General features: G+C 42.2%; 1 protein-coding gene across 1 annotated transcript in view; it reads right to left on the bottom strand.

Annotated features, from left to right (window-relative positions):
- CSMD1 (CUB and Sushi multiple domains 1) overlaps positions 1–19,901 on the bottom strand; it is a 1,461,432-nt gene that overhangs the window by 27,104 nt on the left and 1,414,427 nt on the right. The window contains exons 55-59 of the mRNA XM_060085850.1: positions 18,857–19,030; positions 17,286–17,459; positions 8,033–8,221; positions 5,194–5,367; positions 4,211–4,393 (exon numbers count right to left, since the gene is read on the bottom strand). Coding sequence (XP_059941833.1) covers positions 4,211–4,393; positions 5,194–5,367; positions 8,033–8,221; positions 17,286–17,459; positions 18,857–19,030 — 894 coding nt within the window. The remainder of the gene's footprint in view (positions 1–4,210; positions 4,394–5,193; positions 5,368–8,032; positions 8,222–17,285; positions 17,460–18,856; positions 19,031–19,901) is intronic.

The following is a 19,901-nucleotide window of genomic DNA, read 5'->3' as shown; positions in this document are numbered from 1 at the left end:
TTGTTCATAGATATCAATACCATTCACTTAGCATGCTGTATTAGGAGGATTGCTGTTAAACTGGGTCAAATAGTTATAGGTTTGGCTCTCTGATCATACAAGTTAAATAAATGTTAGTGATCAATTCAAGTTCTCAACATGTAGTGTCTTCACTGTAAAATGTGTGTAAGAAAGATAACTGCTCCCTGTTGTTGTAAGATTACACATACCAAGTGCAAAATGCCTAGTAAACAATCGGGTAGATTAGTAGTAGTACTAGTATTGTTATTTTCATTATCATCATTTCAATCCCATTTTAGTCCATTACCTGAATAAAAGGTCAACTTTATCATAATCTCATGGGAAAGAGGATTAAGAGTTGCCTAATAGAACTAACCCCAAAGATGTAGTTATATTTAAGCAACTTGGTAAGATATATCCAATTGAAAGTAAGTCAATGAGCCTGTGATTAAAAGACGAGATTGCTAACAAAAGAAAACATGGCTTAAAGTGATGAAAATATATTATAAGTTTAAGTTTTTTGATGTTGAAGAATTTTAAAAATATTTTTCTTTTGTGATGAGTGACTCCTCCTCTTTATAATTTATTGAAATATCCATCAGGAGCTAATGTTTATAACAGATTCAGAGAAGGTAAATTATCAGGAGGGAGGTGACCTTGGTTAGGGGATTGAATATAGGTCATGGCTAACTTTTGTGGCAATGAAAAAGTCACTGATAACCCCATTTTCTACAAAAAAGAATATGTGCCCCAAAGATACGGACCTACAATAAAAATATAAAGCAACAGATTCTCCAAAAAAGTTTTAAGACCTCTACATGTGGAGAGGGGGAGTGGCAAGGGGAGTTAGTCATATATCCTACCCATCATTTGTTGTTTTAGCGAGTGTAACACACACTGTTAATTATGCAGCTTCGCATGATTTCTGTACCATGCAATTTGGAAGTAGCCAGTTTTGCGGGGCATATCTGAGAAATATTTTTAGTATTGAAACATTTTAGTAACTCAACTTCTTTCTGTATACAGATTTTAAGGTCCAAGTTTATGAGGATTTTATAGGAACCTTTTGAATTTCTGACTTTTGATAAACTAAATGCTATTTAAAGACGGGACTTTGTATAGTCTGAGTTAAGTACAACATGAAATGAAGTCCAATTAAGCTCTCCTAATCAAATAAATGAATTCCTTTATGCTTTGCTGGAATAAAGCTCATAGTGTCATATCCCAGCAACAAAGTGAGATTTGTATGGAAAACATTACTCACTCTCAACCGCTTTAATTTTTTCACTTTTTAAATTTGCAATAAACTAAAGTGCTTGAGATAAACCCAATATAGAATGTACAGTCTCAAGTAAATGACCATCCCTAATAGCACAGAATGTATCTAAGGGAGGTTTGTTGAGCCTTGGAAGCTATATTTCCCCACCAAATTTGGTTAACTTTTAACCAGTATTTTTTCAAATAATTTTCTGCACCATTCTCTCCTTCTCTTCTAGAACCCCAGTTACAAGTACATTAAACTACTTGATATTATCCAGTAGGAAATTATTGTGCTGGGATTGTTTTTCTCCATTTTCTTTCCCTCTGTTTTTCAGATTGGATAATTTTCACTGACCTGTATGCAAGTTAACTGATCCTTCTGACATTTTTCATCTGCTAAGTTGATCCAGAAAACTTTTTATCAGATAATGTACTTTTCATTTCCAGAGTTTCCATTTGATTCTCTTTCATTATTTTCATTTCTCTGTTGAGATTCCCTGTTTCAATTCAATTTACTGTAAAGTCTTGAACATGTTTTTAATAGCTTATTTAAATCCTTATTGTGTTTTTCAACATTTGGGTCATCTCAGGATCAGATTCTATCTCTATTGTTTGTTTAGTTGGTTGGTCGGTTGGTTGGTTGGTTGGACTATGGGTCATATTGTTCTGGGTTGTGCCGATGCAGTAACTGTTTATTGTATGCTGGACATTGTGAATGAACTACTGCATGGAACATGTCATTCCTTTAAAATGATGTTGGGCTTTACTCTGGTAGGCTTTTAAAGTAATTATAGATCTTCTGGGTCTTGTGGTCAGTTTTATTCTGTTAGCAGAGAGTAGTTAGACTGAGTCCTAACATGATTTGCTCTTAGTTCTAGCCTGTCCCCCTGATTTTAGGGAGTGGTACCTATTCACAATGTACGGGCTCTCTAGGCCTCCAAGAAGCATCCTGAGTGTACAGTGTCTCTCAGTATGGTGTGACTTCTATTATCACAGGTCTGCTCTCCGCTAAGAAGGTCTGTGCATCACTGAGTCTCGGCCCAGCCCTCAGCTGAGTCACCTGTGAAAACGCCTACAGAATTCTGGGGCCCTCCCATTGTCAGTTCCCTCCTCCTGGATTCCCGTTTCTGCAAATTCCATTTCAGTAACCTAAAACAATTTCTACCTCATCACCTCACCAAGTCACTGTACCACCTGGGTTCTGCTTCCCAGCTTCCCAGCAAGAAAAATGCACAGAGTGACAGAGGGGTTGTGGAGCTCACCTTATTTATTTTCTCCTAAGGAACATAGTCACGCCCTGTCAGTTGTTTAATAACTCACGTAATTGTCTCACGTATTTTGTTGTTTTATAGTTGTTCTCAATAAGAAGGTGGGCCTACTATCGTTTAATATGTCATGGATTGATGTAAAATCTTATTTAATTTTCATAATGTTCAACTACTTCTGGACCAAAAATTCACAGGTGTGGTATAGAGAAAAGGTTAGATGGCGTGTAATTGTAGATTACGGAGGTCATGTGTAACTCTGAGGTACTATATTATGGAACAGAAAATGAAATGTTCTGGTTTTGGTGAGAAAGACATGCTCTCATGCAAATTTTAACATTCTAATTTCTACAAGAGGGGAGGAAACTGAGAGTGAGAAAAGTTCTACTAACTTACAATTGCATACTTCAGTCAATAGAAATGGCATCATCCTGCAAATCACAGCTGCAGATGACATTTCCCCACAACTATTTAGTCATATTTGATTTAACTTCTTTAGGGCCTAATCTTAAGATTTACATTAACTTGATTGTCAAGAGGCAATTTGGAGTCAAACATTATCTTGGATTATCATGTATACTTATCTCTATAGAGAGATAGATAGGTCTTTGACTATAATAACCAGGATACTCTTTGACTCTCAATGAGAGGATACACACACACGCATACATAGGATTGGCTTATTCATATATATCATTTTATATTATGTAGACTATATATGATACAGTTAACTATGTAAAATACAGTCAGATTAGATACATGCATATTATATCCTACTTACCTATATAATACCTATAATAAAATGAGTGACAGTACAAGGAGAGTTGACATAGTAGGGAAAATAGAGATTAAGGCAACTTGATCTATATTTCTGGTGTTGATATTGTGTGAGTTTATTCAAGCTGATCAAATTCTATGGAAAGTGTTTCATACATGTAAAAATAGGTAATTAATTTGTGTAACTGTTTTAGACTCGAAAATTCAGTCACTGAGAAGTTTGTGTGCAAATGTTAAAGTCTTATCTGTCCGAATTCTAACTCAGTTATTTTCTAGACTCTGAACACACTCGTGACATGTCAGCTCCCCTTTGCTTAAGATAGGCATTGCCAAGACATGACATCGTGTTATAAAGAGCCGTGGCATTTTACTGTTATTACTGGGGTTTCCCCCCATTTCCTATCATGCCTCTTAAATAGTACAATAAAATATATGCACTCCAAAATATTATACGGAAAGTAACGTGAGAATCTTTTGCAACACAGGGCTCTGAACAAGGACCACCAACAGCCTGGAAGTAACATGTGAACAGAAGCCTCTTCCAGCCTGCAGGGAGCTCCCAGCAGCGACTCACTCTGCTCTACTCACAACTCCTTTGCCTCAGCTCTCACCACCAGCAGCCACAACACACGGTAAAGTCACACAGATAACATCACCAGAAGACAGACACCTCCTTTAGACCATGGACTTTCAAAGGGTGAGGACAGCGTCATATGATCTTTTGAACAGTCAGGTATCTCCGTATGCCCAGCTGTGCTTTTTGATGATTCTCTTATACGTTTGGGGGGTAAGTAGGTTAATTGTAGAAATAGTGTAAACCTGTAGGATTTTTGTGGAATGTTACTCGTCATTTTACATTGAGTTACCTGGTTTCAACCTGAAACGCTGACTTTCAGGCTTGAACTTACCCTCGCACACGGGCTGCAGTCCTGACCATGACCCGTTGAGCAGACACGTTCGCTCTGCCGAGCCCCGCAGCTGGTAGCCCATTTCACAGGAGAAGCGGAGAAGGCTCTTGGCCTTAAACTCATCTCCAAGCCGAGACCCATGTGCTGGGGTCCCTGGATCACCGCAAAATCCAGGATTATTTCCTATGGAACACAAACACGTATGGCAATACTCAATGCTGTTAGACTCGTTTGACATAACAACGCTGTTATGTTTAAAGGGAATGAAACTTTATGTAAATGTGTATCGAATATGGTTACAGTCATACAGCATTCTGGAAATCTCCTGAGAAAGATTTTCTTTCTTACAGCACAAAAACGAAAGACGCTAAGAAATTGCTTCTGTGTAACTACAATCAAAATAGCTTATTAAAATATGGTTGTAACAATAATTGATATTCTTTAGCAGAAATAAAATACTGGGGATGGTAAATGCAGGAATTGCTCGTTGGAAATGCTGGTGAGGATGCTGACGAGGAGATGGGGGTGAAGGTGTGTTGGGAACGAAAAAATTCAAATGAGAGGTTTGATGCTTCTACACTGTGTCGATCTGCTGATTATGTTTATTTTGTTTATTATGTTTATATGTTTTGTTTATTATGAAACATTCATGGAAGAATTAAGTTGATATTTTTTCCAAACAGGATTGACTTAACAATTGACGATAGAGACAGGAAAGATGTGGAAGAACTGAGAGGAAGCACAGAAAAGGAGGGGAAAACAGGGGCAAACTGAGTCAAGGTGAGCAAGCTTCCTACTCAGGTGCTAGGGAGACTCCTGCAGAGGAACATGTGCCGTGATAGGTGTTTAAAGGGAAGGAAGATGAAGACGACGCTGACGCTATATCAGAAAGGCGTACTTGGCTGGAACGGAATAATACCAACTTCAAAGAATGGCACCGCTACCCAATATTTGGAATGAAGCGCTGAGTGTGTCATGCCCACCTGTGCAGTGGGGCAAGGCTCCGCTCCAGTGACTGTCTTCCTGGCAAGTCCTGCTGCTGTTGCCTACGAGACTCCGTCTCCCTTGGCATGAGTAGTGAACCACGGCTCCAGATGTAAACAGGTCTCCAGTTAGGATGGCGTTGGCAGGGACCCCTGGGTGTCCACACGAAATAACTTAAGAAAAAAATCAAATCAAATCAATGAGTACATTGTTCCTGTTAAGCTGCTTTGTGTTGGTCAGTGTCCCTCAGAGTCTCATACAATCATCACCTATTAACAAAAACACCCGAATACCCTGCACATCGCTGCAGTGCCCTGTGGATAAGAAACACCAATTTCCAGACGACCCTCCTCCTACCCTGAATAGTCACGTTACTGAAGTCCACGAAAGGGTCCATCAATGAAGTTTTTGTTTGTTTTTTTTTTATTAGGTTAAGATAGCTTTGCTTAAGGTAGAAATTGATATTTATGTTTTCAAAAAAGAAAGTCACTCTACCTAAATTTTTTCCACCTGCCCTTAACTGTATCCTAAATAAGCAGTGTTATACAAAATGTTGGAAACTAACATAGATTCACCAAAACTATTTCCATTATTTCTCCAGTTAGTATGACAATCATGCTTTGCTTGGGGACAAAACTCAGTCAAATCTGCTTCCTCTTCCAGTTCCCATGTCTAGAGAGACCATCTAACAATTTTTCTTTGAATAGGTGGCAATCTAAAATGTCTAAGTAAAAAAAAATAATAATAAATTACTGATTAATATTTTCCTCAAGTAGTCCACTCATTTCTTTATAATTATCCAAATCAGGCCCATCATCTAATCATAATTATCCCTTAAGAAGGAAAATTCTAGAATCCAGATTACCATAGGATGGTAAAGACATATCTCTCCCTTTCTATAAAGTCCAAAATTAGGGTTAGCTATGGGCAAATTTTATCCCACGTACAAACAGCTAACTGGGCTGATGATGCCACAGAGTATTCAAAGGCTCTGCTGGTTTAACATCCTCGAGGGGCTACATTCGGTCACCGACAACCCCAACGTGATGCCAGCCCGAGGGGCAGGTTAGAAAGGTTGGAAGGCATCACCCATCCCGAGTCACATAAGCCCTCCCCTGAGACCGTCTTACACTGACATCCACTCACTGGACAAGAGGAGTGTATCTACGGAGTCCTAAAAAGAAGCTAACTAGAGCTGAATCAGTGAAATTGTTGGTAAATGATCAGTTCCAGGTGAAATAAAAGAGAAAAAACTCAGTGGAACAGTATAACAGCAAAAATAGAGATGGAGGTTAGCTGCTGAAGAGCACGTGAAAACAAAACGCTCCTCTGCGAGCATGTATTCCCAGATTCACGGTAATTCCAGCGGTTCATGACCGCAAGTGGTGGGAAGTCGCCCCTTGGAAAATGAGGTCAGTTAAAAGCTGGTTCCTGGAGGTTGGAGCACACTGGCCTCATTGCAACAACCAATACAAGTCTCACAGACACCAGGCAAGATGCAAGAGAAAGCTTTGGGGAGAAAAACAAACAAAACAAAACTAATTTCTCTGAAAAATTCCTGTGTGTGAAGGCACAGAAAACCAGAAAACAAAGCTTGATGAGGATAGTAATACATTTACAGATGTGTTTTGCCATGTAAGCCTGTATGTTTGTTTTTGAAAGCCATCGCTCTCTTTCTCTGTAGAAATTCATTGTTTTGTTACAGTTAGAATTTGAGGCAGGTTTCCGGGTAGGTTGAAAGGGCTTTGTGGGACCCTGACTTGCAGGAAACATGTCTCCAGCACCAATCCACTCTGAAAATGTACTGAAAACGCCGTAATTGTCACAGGTAAAATGGATTATCACTTTTTTCAGTAAGTTCAATTTATAATGTGATTGTCATTTCCTATTTTCTCTACCCACACAAAATGAATACTAAAAAGATAAGGATTGTCTTGTTTTGTTTCTGACTGATTTTTAAAAGGCCAAGGAGAGTGACTCCTTTTCCTTCATTCTCACACTATGTTTTAACAAGGCAATTCTCTCTGAGCTAAAGGACAATATGATTTTTCAAGTGAAAGAAACTAATACTATAGCTATTTGGGTAAAAAAGAAAGTGTCCTTGTGAACCTATATGGTCTAAAATGTACTGTTAATGGTGTTTTGAGGGGCGCCATAGTGGCGACCTATCATTCTGTCTGCCCTGAGCACCCCGCTCTTCACGGCAATCCGCCCTCCTCTTGCTTAAACCCATGGGTCAGGAGGAAGTTACGACCAGGACACTATCTTTTTTATCATGTTCACATCAGACTGTACCAGAAGCGCTGATGAGACCCAAATTAGGCCCCTCAGGGAGCGCCACCCTTCCGGCCACAGATACTAGGTCAATAGATGGAGACTCCGTTTATAGCCTCTTGCCAGTATTTCTGAACCTGGGTCCAGAAAGATGCATGGTGTTGAGAGATTCGGGGCGTTGATAGAGGCGCCATCTGGAGGCTGCTGGCGCCCGTTTGAACCGGTGGATTAGCCTCCCTGCTGGCCCGAAGCAGGAGACAAGAAGGAACAGCAGACACAGAGACAGCCCGGTCCAGGCGGAGCCCGCGAGCCGAGTCCGTCTCCCTCTGGGGCCAGCTTTGCGAGCAGGCCAGCACCCCTGCCCCTTTCTTCCCGCGAAACTAGTGTGAGCTGCATTTGGTGATTTCTGGCCAACCTATAAAGTTGTCATAATAACAAATATAATTTGTGATGGGGGTGGGTAGAGAGAATTAAAAGTCAATACCGTTTTGAATACTTGAAAAAAACCGTGTTCTGTTGGTGGTGTTCTTACAGGGCTCTGTGGCCAAAAGGACCCTCACTTACCCAAACACTTGGGCAAAGAGCGATCCCATAAGCCATTTGCCATGCAGGTTAAGGCAGAAGATCCCAGCAAGTAAAATCCCTTCTTGCAGTGATAAACGACACTCATTCCATATTCAAAACTCTCGGGGAAATTCTGTTGCTCGTGACGAACGGCATTTTCCACAAAGCCTGGATCCGAGCAGTTCACCACTGCAAAGGAAAGCGCGGTGTGCATTATGCAAATGCAGCTACACGTTTATAAGCAAAACAGACAGACGGGCAGAGAAGGCAAACTCCTCCTTGTGGTTTTAGAAAGTTGGAGGGACCACAGCATGACAGCCAAAGCTTGTGAAATTCTGCACCCTTGACGAATTCCACTTCCTGCTTTGGGCCATTATGCTTCAAAAAATGTCAAGCAATGTATCGGCTACTATAGCACCTTTAACAACATGAGGCTGACAGTCTTTAACTGTTTCCCAATAATAGCCTTCTTCAATGTAAGGTTTAAAATTCGTTTCCCTGGTTAGGTTTTTATGTTATGAAAATGTTAAAACAGAAACGGCTGAAGTTAGTCTACATATTTGTATGCGACTGTGATACCTCAGGACAGCCTGGGACACAGTAATTAATTACCAGCCCACCCTGACGTGCACTAATGCTTCTATATGTGCCTGAGTAATTTCTGTTGTGTGTCTAAAGCAGACAAAAATGACAACTCCTCCATCAACACTTAATAGAAGTGTAAATTAAGGCAGCCTCTGATTTAAGCTTCTTCCCCTGTAGAAACAGCTCCGGCAGTGACAGTGGTTCATCTGAATGACACTCTCTGAGCCTGAGTGCCGGCTGGCATCTGGGAGGGAACCAGCCACGTGCTTTTGCAGGTGCAGAGGAAAGAAAGAGCCCCAATTCTCTCTCTCTGACCCGCCCACCGCTGAATGGGGCAGCTGCTGGGGAGCCGCGCTCTCTCCAGATATTTCTGGCTCAGAAGCCGGTAGCGTGACAAGTTCCCAGGCAGCCACTGCACTCAGTGTCCCAGCGGCCAAAGGCAAACCCTGCCCGTCTGCACCCTGATTTCTCTCTGTCCCCAGGACGGCGGGGTGGGCGGATCCGAGGCGGACAAGGGTCCCTTTCAGCGCTGCAGAATAATGTCCTGTCCTTCTTAAACCAATCTTGAGTTGATAGAAGAAAGACAAGTTCTTTCGAGTCAAGCAAACATGCTTATGGAGCCCCGGCAGGTATTTTTAAGGCTCCATAGTGCATTGCACCTGCAATAAAACTGTCACCAAACCCGCCATAATAGCAGGCATTAGCTATTTGGAAAAAGTGTCACTGACTTGCACGATTATTTTTATGACCTGAAAAACGCCTGCATCGGCCCATTGGGCACTTGGAGTTGCATGTCAAGCCCAGGAGACAGAAACAGCTCCCTTGTGTCTGACCTTCAAAAGCAGGAAGGTGTTGCCTTGGCCCGAAGGCCAAAGACGCTATGGTGTCGAGTTTGCGCTTACATCGCACTTAGAGCACGGTCCCCAAACCACAGCAGACTCTCTGCAGTGAGAGGAAAGGACACCACTTAGGCGACCCACGTGGAGGTGCCGAGCCTTCCTGCGCCAGGGCGCCCGGCCCATGCCTCATGCGCCCCAGGATTCCGCACGCCCCACTGGGCTCCTCCTTTCTTTAATTCATAGTTTTATATTCGGGCCCAGCTTTCCTGAATGCAGCCTGATTGTGGGGTGGGTGAGAAAGACGAAGTGCACAAAGCAAGTGCCATTATGTGTTTGAGGTCAAGAGAAGGGTGGGGCTGGAGGCAAGAAGAGAAAGAAAAGAGAAGCAGCTACCGCTCAGGTAACGGTGAGGTCCGCCTGCATCCCCCCTTTGCCGGCCGAGGAGAGCAGGGCTCTCTGAGCCCCACCATGTCGGGAGGAGAGCTGCTCAGAATTCACGAGTTTCATGCCCAAGCGCTCTGAAACCTCGAAGCAGAATTCTCCTTGGGGGCCACTCTTGCCCGCGGCACCGTGTGTGGGAGACACGGACATCCTCGTTACGGACGATACTGACGACCACTCTGGGATTTTTGTTGTTTTTGTTTTTTTTTCCGGTACGCGGGCCTCTCACTGCTGTGGCCTCTCCCGTTGCGGAGCACAGGCTCCGGACGCGCAGGCTCAGCGGCCATGGCTCACGGGCCCAGCCGCTCCGCGGCTTGTGGGATCTTCCCGGACCGGGGCACGAACCCGTGTCCCCTGCATCGGCAGGCGGACTCTCAACCACTGCGCCACCAGGGAAGCCCGACTCTGGGATTTTACGCTGCATTAGAATTGCCTGGAAGAAGTGCTGAGTCCCAGGCTCCTCCCCACCTTTTCATCTACTTCAGCATCCTTAAAAAACCAGGCAATAAAAATGCTTGACAAAGTCAGATTCCATGAGCTCCAAGACGGAAACCAAATTGCTCTTGATGCTGGAAGAGATGTCTACAAACACTCTAAACCTGCTCACACTGTTCTCAGTCCGATCTTGTGGAATTAGTGCTACAGAATATAGTCCTGTATAATTGCAGTCAGAAACATCTATTATATCCCTTCCTCTTTATTTTATTGGTTCCACTAGGAGATTCAGCTGTATCTGCCAGCTTGGGGAAAAAAAAATAAGGCAGGAAGGTTTTAACTTATTTGTCCACGACAGAACTCTGAAACATTCCAAGTCTTTGCTGCACACGAGTGTGCTTTACCATACGGAGGGCAGGCTGCCGGCCTGGACAGCTCATCAGTACCCAGTCCATCCACGCACTGCTCTCCCGTCTCTGTTCTTTCTCCTATTTTGTGCACAATTCCTATCTGGAATCTGGTGGACTGAGACTTCATATGATGGACAGAGGTGAGCTGTCAGCAAAGCAGAAGGAGGGGTCAAATTACTTAAATCATCTTGTGGAGCCTGAAATGACCAGTAAAGTTGACGGTGTGAAGATAAGTCAGACCAGGTCACACCTGCTGGAACTATTTTACTTTTTTAGTTGGAGACACGATGTCTAGCAGGGCAGAGCATCAGAGAGAAACTGGTGAGAGACCCATTGTGGAAGTCTCCCCTCATCTTAGTATCACCTCTCAACACGCCAAGCGCTGAGACTTGGCCTTGATGTTCAGGTGTTAAAACCTGACAGAGAACGGAATTTCCTCAGTTGGAGAGAATGAGAAATATTGATATCATATGTACATAGCCTGTGTGGAGTCATGAAGGTACAAAATGTGTTCCAGGGGACATTTGTGTATGTTGGAGGGTAAAGAAGACATTCATATACTGATCAGTAACATACCCAAGGTCACGAAAGTGGTCACACCAGAACTAGGTAAGGGTCAGAGCTCCTGACTACCTGATGACTTCTGCAACTCCTTCTGTGGCCTTAGGGCTTTATGAGAAAAGGAAGGGAGGGAGGGAGGGAGGGAGGAAGGAAGGAACTATCCCCATATCTTCCTAATGTTTTTTTTTTGTTTTTGTTTTTTTGCTTAAGCCTGTGTTTACATTTATTTTGCTGTGTCTACTCCTGTTTCTTGCTTCTTTCTTGTTTTCTTTTATGGCTCATTAAAAACCTGATCATAAGCAGGAAAGTAAGAAAATGATGCTTTGTAAAGGAAATATAGCCAGTTTAAATTATTTGGCAGTGGGAAAAATGGGTAAGAATTAGTTCAATAAATTTTTTTAAAGGCATTCATAATTGATTAGGGTTCTGTGTAATATGTGTTTTTTAAATTTTTCAATAGAAGGGATTATGCAAAGTTGAGAGGACAATCAAAGGTGAGGTGACTATTCAGTGTATCACACAGAATATACATTTCCAATGTGTTTACTTGGATGAATCAAAATTTAAATGTAGGACTACCAGTCACCAAAAGCAACTTATGATGACTATTTTTCAAACATATGAAAGTTACCTTTCATCTTTTATCACTAACTGATAAGAATAAAGAAATTGGTTTTAGGTGTAATGAGACATTCGGGTTTGATAAAGAAGGTTCTGATTGATTATAGTCGATTCTAGTTAAATTTCAGAGGTGGGTGGGAGTGGGGGCAGGGAGACTGAGCACCTACTATGCACCAGGCACTTTGCTAAGCATTTCACGTGCACTGGCTTACTTAGAACTCATGGGAACCTAAGAAGAAGGTAGTATTTCTTTGACTGTTCATAGAAGAAAACTGATATTCTCCAGTGAACTTGAGGATTCACTACAAGACCCTGGATTTAGTGATGCAAGTTGAGTGAGTTTTTTTTGTTTCCTTTTTTATTCCTCTCTAACCAGAACAGAACCCTCACTCACCCTATATTTTCTTAATTTTCTTTATACTCGTGTCTGTAATAGCAAAGGACATATATTTTAATTCTCTGAGTTTAAATGGACAACCCCACAAAACTGTAGATAAGAAAGAAAAAATAAAACCTCCAAACATTTGCATGTAACACAAAAATTATTACACAAGGAAAGAAAATATTAAGTGATGACTCATCCTAAAACTGCCAGACTTGGTATATCTCATTTATTTCTCCTTGAACTGACTGAACTTTTAAGCTCATGTTGACACATATTTGAATTTAGGAGACAAAGACTCAGAAAGCTCTTCTATAGAAACGGGGGCCTCTGGAACAGTAGGCATAATCTGATTCTTAAAATAAATGTGAAGACATTTGTTTTCATTCCTTTTTATGAAATCTATATCCATATAATTTATTTATTCCAGAAAGATATGACTACTAGCAAAAAGGATCCCTTCTTTTATTTATTTATTTTCCTGGTCCTGTTTGTAAGATAGAACCAGGGGGTGAGTCGCTTCCTGGATTGGAGGGTTCTGATTTATCACAAACACAGCTGGCATGGCCAGAGCTTTTCCCTGGGAAGGGCTGAGTCTGGGGATAAAAGGTGAGTCCAGGGTGGAGAGACTTTGTGGAAATCTGTGTCTCAGTCAGCCTCACTTTAGCACAGATTTACTGGGAATTCATTCCAAAGTCCTGGTGGAGTTTCTCTTTTGCATCATTAACCAGATGCTGTAGGACTACTCAGGATTCCACAACTCATTGACCTCTGCAGATTAGACATCTGAGAATCACATCAAGTAAATGGGAGAAGAAATCAAGCACAACAGGATGCTGACGTGAGACACAACACCCTGAACCATCTGGGGGTTTATTCAAGGAACCACATAAGGTAAGAATCAGGCCATACTGCAGTACACACGTTGAAGAATCCCTGGAAGTTTTATGAATAGAGTAGCTATTTTTGTTAACTTTAACTTTTTGAGTTTCACGCCATTTTTTTCTGACGCTTCGCTGTCCTTATAAGTCTGATCTCTTTGAATTCATGCTTTTCCTGGTCGAATAATATGCATGTAAATTCTGTGCACTAGATTGTATCTCTTAGTTCATAAATGAAGCAAAACAGAGCAATAGAAAATAACAGAAACATGAGCAGGAGGTACCCAGGAGATGAGGGGGTGATTTCCAATCCCCTCAGCACTTGGACGACTGTTTGTCAGTCATCTCCTCCTTCATCAGACGTTTTTGAAGTGTCAGCTTTTAGAATTAAGTACTAATTATAAAGTTCTGCTCTTCCAAAGGCAGTGTCAAGAGAAGGAGAAGACAAGCCACAGGTTAAAAGATTATAAAAGACATAACTGATAAAGGACAGTAATCTGAAACATTAAAAAAAAACTCTTTTTTTTTTTGCGGTACACGGGCCTCTCACTGTTGCAGCCTCTCCTGTTGTGGAGCACAGGCTCCGGACGCGCAGGCTCAGCGGCCATGGCTCACGGGCCCAGCCACTCCGCAGCATGTGGGATCCTCCTAGATCAGGGCTCGAACCCGTGTCCCCTGCACCGGCAGGCGGACTCTCAACCACTGCGCCACCAGGGAAGCCCTAAAAAAAAACTCTTAAAACTCAACAATAAGAAGGCAAACAACCCAACTAAAAATGGGCCAAAGACCTTAACTGACACCTCAGCAAATAAGACCTACTGATGGCAAATAATCCTATGAAAAGATGCTCCACATCATATGTCATCAGGGAAATGCAAATTAAAACAATAATGAGATTCCACTATACACCTATTAGAATGGCCAAAATCCAGAGCACTGACAACACCAAACACTGGCGAGGGTGTGGAGCAACAGGAACTCTCATCATTGCTGGGGGGAATGCAAAATGGTGCAGCCACTTTGGAAGACAGTTTGGGTTTCTTACAAAAATAAACATACTCTTACCATACAATCTAGCAATCATGCTCCTTAATATTTACCCAAAGGAGTTAACAACTTATATCCACACAAAAACCTGCACTGGAATGAATACAGCAGCTTTATTCATAGTTGCCAAAACTTGGAAGCAACCCGGATGTCCCTCAGTATGTGAATGGATAAACTGTGGTCCATCGAGACGATGGAATATTATTCATCACTGAAAAGAAATGAGGTATCAAACCATTAAAAAACACAGAGGAAACTTAAATGCATTTACTAAATGAAAAAAGCCAATCTGAAATGGTTATATACTGTGTGATTCCAACTGTATGACACTGTGGAAGAGGCAGAACTATGGAGACAGGAGAACGATCAGGGGTTGCCAGGGGCTGGAGGCAGGAGGAGGGATGAGGAAGTGGAGCACAGAGGAACTTTAGGGCCGTGAAAACACTCTGCAAGACATGGCGGTGGTGGATACGTGTCACTCATTGTGCACCCGTCCAAACATACAGACCGTCTAACACCAAGAGTGAACCCTCATGTCACCTGCGGACTCTGGGTGAGATGATGTGTCCATTCAGGTTCATCAATGATAACAAATGCACCATCTGGTGGGGGTGGTGACATTGGGGGGTGAGGTGGGGCTGTGCATGGGTGGGGGCAGGGGGTTTATGGGAAATCTCTGTACCTTCAGCCCAACTTTGTCATGAACCTAAACTGCTCTAAAAAATAACGTCTACTGGGGCTTCCCTGGTAGCGCAGTGGTTGAGAGTCCACCTGCCGATGCAGGGGACACGGGTTCGTGCCCCGGTCTGGGAAGATCCTACATGCCGCGGAGCGGCTGGGCCCGTGAGCCATGGCCGCTGAACCTGTGCGTCCGGAGCCTGTGCTCCGCAACAGGAGAGGCCACAACAGTGAGAGGCCCGCGTACCGCAAAAAAAAAAAATAATAATAACGTCTACTAAAAAAATAAGACCATTCCTATTTTTCAAGAAAAGGGAGGAAGGTAAGAAAAGTCAACATCAATACTGAAGACTTTAAAACACATTCTAGCATTCTTTAAACTGTGCCATAGATATCTAAAGAACCTAGTATCTATTGTAAAACACCAAAAACCATTAATAAATGATAGGCATTTAATTTCTTCTCTCTCTCTTTTTGGCATAAGTTAGAGGAAAATGAAGTACAGAAACAAAAAAAGTTTTGATAATTAAAAGCCTGCTGTTTTGAACTTACTCAATCTTTCATTTAGCCAGAAGATACTGTGTCCAGTGGACAAAGTCTCAGCAGCTGTGGGGACCTTCTCCCCCCTAATTAGCCCCCGGATTGGTATCTACTTAAAGTATTAAGTATTACACCCATCTCTGTACTGACAGTGTGCAGCCAGCATTCGGAACACAGTAGGTGCTTAATAAATGTTAAATTAAGTTGAGGAGAAGGGTTTGGAGGGAATGGGTATAGATGGTTCTCATACACCTAAGGCATCAAAGGCACAGTTAGGCCGTAACCCTGTGTGAAGATAAACTGAACCCAAATTTAAGGGCCTTCATTTGTAACCATTCTTTCAGTTGTGCTGTTTTTTCCTTGTTGTAGACAACAGAGAAAACAGTTTGATTAAGGTGTTTAATCTTTTCCTAAATCTTTGCAGCTGCCTTACCAGGTGGCAGACACCTACAGCTAAGCCTTTCCACTGCTGTCAACATGCTCAGGGCTCCAGGCAGAAACATGGGCCCCACGTTTCCCTGTGAGAGGTGAGGGTGAGGCTGAGTCACCCTGCTCATCACAGCCACGTGCATCACGATGCTCAGTAAGCATTTAGGGTTTGCCAAGGTGTCCCCATGTGGAAGGCAGAGGGGCTAGAGGTCATTTAGGAGCCAGCTTCCTGCCCTGGCTCACACATTCCAAGATGTCCCCTAACCCCGGTCACCCCGTTCCATGGCCCTGACTAATACAATTATAATAATAATATATAAACTACAAGATGAACTTGTCAATGTCCAAGCTGACCAGAGCCCCACGTTGTCAGGAGACCAGCTGGAGCTTTGGAACAAGAAACCAGGGGCGTCTCTGTGAGATACTCCATCCCCCCCAAACAGGACACACCTGAAGCCTGCTTTCTGGGGACAGTGAGAACACGGAACCTGGGGCCTCTGCTCTTCACAGCAAGACTTTCCAACATTGAAAAGGGAGTTTTAGAGGGAAGTGGAATTAGGAGGCTTTACTTTGTCTTTGAGCTTAAGCCAAGCACTCTGATATAGACGCGTGCCAGACTCCACAGTTTGTAGCCAATTTCACATAACTGCTATTTAAAACTTGCCTGGATTCCCATTCTGCTATTGTTGCATTTGAATACAGCTCCCTTGGAGCCCAGTGGGAAGGTGGGTGATTGTCAGAGCAAGGGACCTCCGTAAGTGTCTGCCTTGAATACCATATTATTACCAAAAAATCCAAACCAAAACAAAACAACAAAAAACTTCACCTTCACATGGAAGGACATGCATGCGTCTTCAGTAAGATAGATGTTTTAATGGAAAATATTTGAAGGAGATGTTTTAAGAGAAAGTATTTGAAGCAAAACCTTAAACAGCATGAGCTCAAACATCTAGAAATACGAAAACTACAAAGCAGCATTCCCTTGGAAATTTAGGTGTTAGTCCGGATCTATGTGTCGATTTTTAAAGAAGTGAATTTCTAAAACTTGAGGTTTAAAAGCAATAAGAACTTCTCAAGTATATCCATAAGGCTAGAAGCTTAGGGACCAAAGATGTGGAATATATGTGGCAGAAATAAATGAGTACATAAATGGAGAGAAAGACAAACGGAAGATGAGTAGTCTTTGAAGTAGAGAATCCCAGGGTTTTTTGACTGAATATCTGGCCAATAGCAAGAAAGAGGCCATGGAGCGATTTGCGCGTTATACTCAGAAATGTTTCCCCACCACAACAAAAGGCGCTTGCAGGAGCCCTGACCCTGGAGGGGAAGCTTCACCCTCTATGCACACAGACAGGCTCCTGGGTGTTATGATTCAGCCCTCACTAACCCTGGAAGCTCTCCTACCTCGGCACGTGGGCAGAGGGCTGCTCCACTGGCCGTTGCTCCTACACTGGGCTCGAGATGCGCCCTGCAACAAGTAGCCGGTGTTGCAGGTGAAGTTCACGACATCGTTCAGGTTGAACTCGCTGCCGTTAGTGAAGCCGTGGGCAGGGTTCCCCGGGTGGCCACAGGTGATGGCTACGGAGGAAGACAGGTCCACATTAACAAGTCATCACTCTCACCTGGCATTCTTTATTAATACATGTACAGGTATGTTAAATGTATGAATTAAGGGGTTGACAGCTAATCAGATATGTTGCAGATTGTGTTTATATTTGGAAGGGAATATTGAGAGAAAGAATCACGGGCTGAACCCACAGGTTTTTATTATAATCGTGGAAAATAACTAGCACCTGGCAAATGTACTTTCTTCATCATCATCATCATTATTATTTCTTACATCATGATAGAATATCAGGTAATTTTAAAATAAAGCAGTGAAAAACAAGAGATGCTAAATTTTTGTATTAATCATGAGTTCTGAATATTTTCCCCTTAGAACACACCAGCTAATTTTGTGGAACTCTCATCTTGAAACATTATAGGGACTTGGATGATAATTTAAATTGTGTATGCATAAATTAATCCAATATCAATTTAAACATCATGAAATTAGGAAAAATAAGAGTACATGCTCAAATCATATTTTCTTTGACATTCCCTATTGTATGGTCCTTTGGAACATAGCCAACCCTCATTATGTCATGTCCACAATAACAGCAATATAAATCATGAACATATCCTTCACTGGCCCTTTCAAAAGAAACACATTACAGTTGTAAAACTGGTGTTTTCCTTCTCATTTATCTTGTCAACAATTTTTTCTTCTAAGTAAAGCTTTCACCCTGGAACTGTGTACAGTTACCACAGCACTATCACAGAGAACACTTGTCACTGTCCTAAACTTACATCAACAATCCCTTTGTTTAAGAAAATAAAGAACATATTAGGGAAAAAAATTGGTTTAAAAGGAAATTTGCATAAGGGTACAATCTTCTAAAAATAGGAGTCAGCATTCGTCTCTCAAGTTATAAAGTTTGAGGACAACGGTTACATACAATTTCACCTCTTTATTAAAGGGAGGATTGCGTACAAACTCTCTGCGTTCTTGATGAAGCAATGACAAGAACACAAAACAACACAGAAGCTTGGCGGGTGGCTACCGTGGGGCCCCTGCAAAGCCAACCTGCAGACTCGGACCCAGCACCTCTATCCTCCTCTGGTGGGATGCTGTTTCCACCTTGTTGTCCTGGGACAACGTTGGGGGAATGAATGCCTGACATCCCTCATCCTGGGACCCATCTGAGATGAGCTGGTGAGCAAATTCAATGTGGAGGGAGCCTGGAGGAGGCGCCAGAAGGACATGGAACGGGAGAAGGACCAAAGACGGACAGGGAGGAGCGCCCACGTTCTCTCTCTTCCGACAGCTCTCCATCCTTTCTCTGAGCTTAAACGTGTCTGTGTTATGACCTAATGACAAAAGAAAACACCACGAAGGGAAGCACCCGCCGACTTAGTTCACAGGCTGTACTTACGGACACAGACTGGGGTGTGTCCGGACCACTTGTGGTCTTGCAAGCATATCCGGACGGAAGTCCCCACGAGCCGGAAACCGGGGTTGCACTGATAAACCACGGTGTCCCTGTAACTGAAGCCATCGCCGCTGATGTGGCCGTTCACGATGGGATCCGGGGAGCCACAGTGGCCAGCTGAAAAGCAAGCAAAACCAACAAAAACACGCTGGAGAGCTTGTCTTCTATAAAAGTACCACATTCGTGGAGAAACAACAGAGTCCTACGGTATGGCACGGGGAACTCTATTCAACATCCTGGGATAAACCAGAATGGAAAAGAATATACAAAAGGATATATATGTCTATGTATAACTGGGTCACTATGCTGTACAGGAAAAATTAACACACCATTGTAAATCAAGTATACTCCAATAAAAAAATCTAAAATAATAAAAGTACTACATTCAAAATTAGTTTATCTTTATTGTCAAGTGACTGACAGAATTGAATGCAAACATTATTGGAATTTTTTCCATTTATATATTTTTTATTTGATAAGAGTTTTCTTCAGCTCATTAATTTTTCTCAACAATTGTGGGTAACATAAGTAATAGTTCAAATATAAAATTGTTAAAAGGTATTTCCCCAGTTATGGTTTCTCCATTTATTTCTTTTACTTATTTTTCTTACTGATATTTTATGTTATTTGTCTATTTATTCTATTTCCAAATAAAAGCCAAAAGAAAGGAAGAGACACTTGGAATTAATATAAGTTCTGTAACCCTACTGAAAATGGGTAGCAAAGAAAAGGATGGAAGGATCTCCAGTGAGAGACTAGATTCCTGAACTACCTGTGAAATTCCAAAGGAAGGATTGATATCAGAAAATAAGTTCAATTTCAGAAAATGTCCATTTGAGTTATGTTTGCACTGATGTCTAGGGGAAACTGTCACATGTCAGCTGAACACAGAAGTCCAGAGCTCAGGGGAGGGACACCCTGAAGACAGAGATTTAGGAAAAGCTAGATTACAGATGGAGGCTGAACCCAACAGGTGGCTGAGCTCGCC

This window comes from Mesoplodon densirostris, chromosome 20, assembly GCF_025265405.1.
Source record: "Mesoplodon densirostris isolate mMesDen1 chromosome 20, mMesDen1 primary haplotype, whole genome shotgun sequence".
Lineage (NCBI taxonomy): Eukaryota > Metazoa > Chordata > Mammalia > Artiodactyla > Ziphiidae > Mesoplodon > Mesoplodon densirostris.
This window is presented reverse-complemented; position numbering and strand designations above follow the sequence as displayed.